The 2,267-nt window shown below is 42.6% G+C and overlaps 1 protein-coding gene across 2 annotated transcripts in view; it reads right to left on the reverse strand.

The window, feature by feature from the left end:
- KHDRBS1 (KH RNA binding domain containing, signal transduction associated 1) overlaps window positions 1-2,267 on the reverse strand; it is a 49,752-nt gene that overhangs the window by 18,937 nt on the left and 28,548 nt on the right. For both annotated transcript variants that reach the window (XR_002770799.1, XM_003800738.2), the window contains exon 8: window positions 405-463. Coding sequence is in view for 1 of the 2 variants with exons in the window: in XM_003800738.2 (XP_003800786.1) it covers window positions 405-463 (59 nt within the window). In the remaining variant the exon portion in view is untranslated. The remainder of the gene's footprint in view (window positions 1-404; window positions 464-2,267) is intronic.

The following is a 2,267-nucleotide window of genomic DNA, read 5'->3' on the forward strand; positions in this document are numbered from 1 at the left end:
AGGACAGAAGAATAGAGTTAGATGTGATTAAGTACCAGCACAAAAAGCACAGAAACCTAGCCCAGGTTCTAGCTGTCTTCCTGCCTAAAGTAGAAAAAAATCAACATTAGCTTGAAAGCCTGCTGGATCACCTAGGCCACACTGGACCCGAGTCATGTTTGAGACATGTACTACTGGCCTTCCAAAAGTAATAGTACCCTAACTCACTTTAGTGGTTCCTCTTTCTACTACACACCACAAAATTTAAATAAGAGCAGAGATCCTATTGATATATCTACTAATACTTTGCCTCCTAAAAGTTTGTCCTTAGGTATGTTTCTGTCTGACTCCCAACAATGCAGTCATCAGCATTCTTTCAGGCACTATCTAGCACTGTCTGCCCCACCACAGAAATAAAGACATACCATAAGCTTCATAAGAATCTTGAACCTCCCCGTGTCCATAGTCATAATATTCTGAATCCCTGAAAAACGAAAGACAAAGTATTAGAAAGGTATAGAATAACCATATTTTGATTTCATCTTTCTCTCAAATACTTCCACATCTCAATTATTTTACTGTGTATTAGCTCATTCTACCCTATCCTTAAACTGCAAAATACAGGGTGGACATAAAGTTCAGGTGCAATTTAAAATAGTTTAACATAGTAAACTGCACATGAACTTTATGACCACCCTGTAGTTCCAAAACACATATGTGCTATGTATTCATAAAAATATATACAGAATTTTTCCGGAGAAAGAGCTTCATTCTTATTGCCCCGGATAGAGTGCTGTGGTATCGTACCTCACAGCAACCTCAATTTCTTGGGCTCAAGCAATTCTCTTGCCTCAGCCTCCTGAGTAGATGGGACTACAGGCGCCCACCATAATGCCCAGCTAGTTTTTCTATTTTTAGTAGAGACAGCATCTCACTCTTTCTCAGGCTGGTCTCAAATTCCTCAGGTAAAGCAATCCACTCACCTTCCCCTCCCAGAATGCTAGGATTACAGGCGTGAGCCACCGTGCCCAGCCTCATGAAATAATTACAACTATAGCAAAGAAAAATGAATACTGCACAATTTAAAGTGAAAAAGCACACTCCTAAATTAACCCTCTTAATCACAGTGTACACATACATGAAGTATTTATAGGGCTCATTAGAAGAGAATAAACAGGGCAGTGCCTGTGGCTCAAAAGGGTAGGTAGGGCACCAGGCCCCATATGCCGGAGGTGGTGGGTTCAAACTCAACCCTAGCCAAAAAAAAAAAAAAAAAAAAAAAGGAATAGACAAATAGGAAAAGCACTGTTCTACCCTATTGAGATTCTTTTTCAATTACAAGTAAGATATATATACACACAAAATAGCTTTTGAGAGAAATGCAGAAGAAACTTACTGAACTTAAGTTACAGTAGTTGGGATTCAGTTGCCTCTTAAAATTTTATGTAACTTTATTTTTTTTAATTTTTATTTTATATATACACATATATTTGGGGGGAAGGTATAGACAGGGGCTTGCTCTTGCTTGGGCTGGTCTTGAACTCCTGAGGTGAAGCCATTCTGCCTCGGCCTCTGTTAGGATCACAGGAGTGAGCCACTGTGCCCAGCCTAAATTTTTTTTTGAGAAGAGTTTCATTATGTTGCCCTTGGTAGAATCCTGTGACGTTACAGCTTACAGCAACCTGAAACTCTTGGGCTCAAAGTAATTCTCTTGCCCCAGACTCCCAAGTAGATGGGACTGCAGGAGCCCGCCACAATGCTCAGCTTTTTGTTGTTGTTGTTGCAGTTGTCACTGTTGTTTAGCTGGCCCGGGCTGGGCTTGAACCGGCCAGCCTTGGTGCATGTGGCTGGCATCACAACCACTATGCTATGGGCGCTGAGACATGCCCGGCAAAAAAAATTTTTTTTTTTTTTTTTTACAGACAATGCCCTCGGTAGAGTACCATGTCACAGTTGACAGCAACCTCCAACTCCTGGGCTTAGGCGATTCTTTTGCCTCAGCCTCCCAAATAGCTGGGACTACAGGTGCCTGCCACAATGCCTGGCTATTTTTTGTTGCAGTTTGGATGGGGGCAGGTTTGAACCTGCCATCCTTGGTATATGGGGCTGGCGCCCTACCCACTGAGCCACAGAGGCCACCCTATGCCCAGTTATTTTTTTGTTGTAGTTATCACTGCTATTTAGCAGGCTCGGGCTGGGTTTGAACCTGCCTGCCTCAGTGTATGTGGCCGGGGCCCTAACCAGTGAGATATGGGCACCAAGCCCCAGTCTAAAAATTTAAGCAGGCT

The sequence above is a fragment of the Otolemur garnettii genome, unplaced genomic scaffold, assembly GCF_000181295.1.
Source record: "Otolemur garnettii isolate 467f Iridium unplaced genomic scaffold, OtoGar3 scaffold00184, whole genome shotgun sequence".
Classification (NCBI taxonomy): Eukaryota; Metazoa; Chordata; class Mammalia; order Primates; family Galagidae; genus Otolemur; species Otolemur garnettii.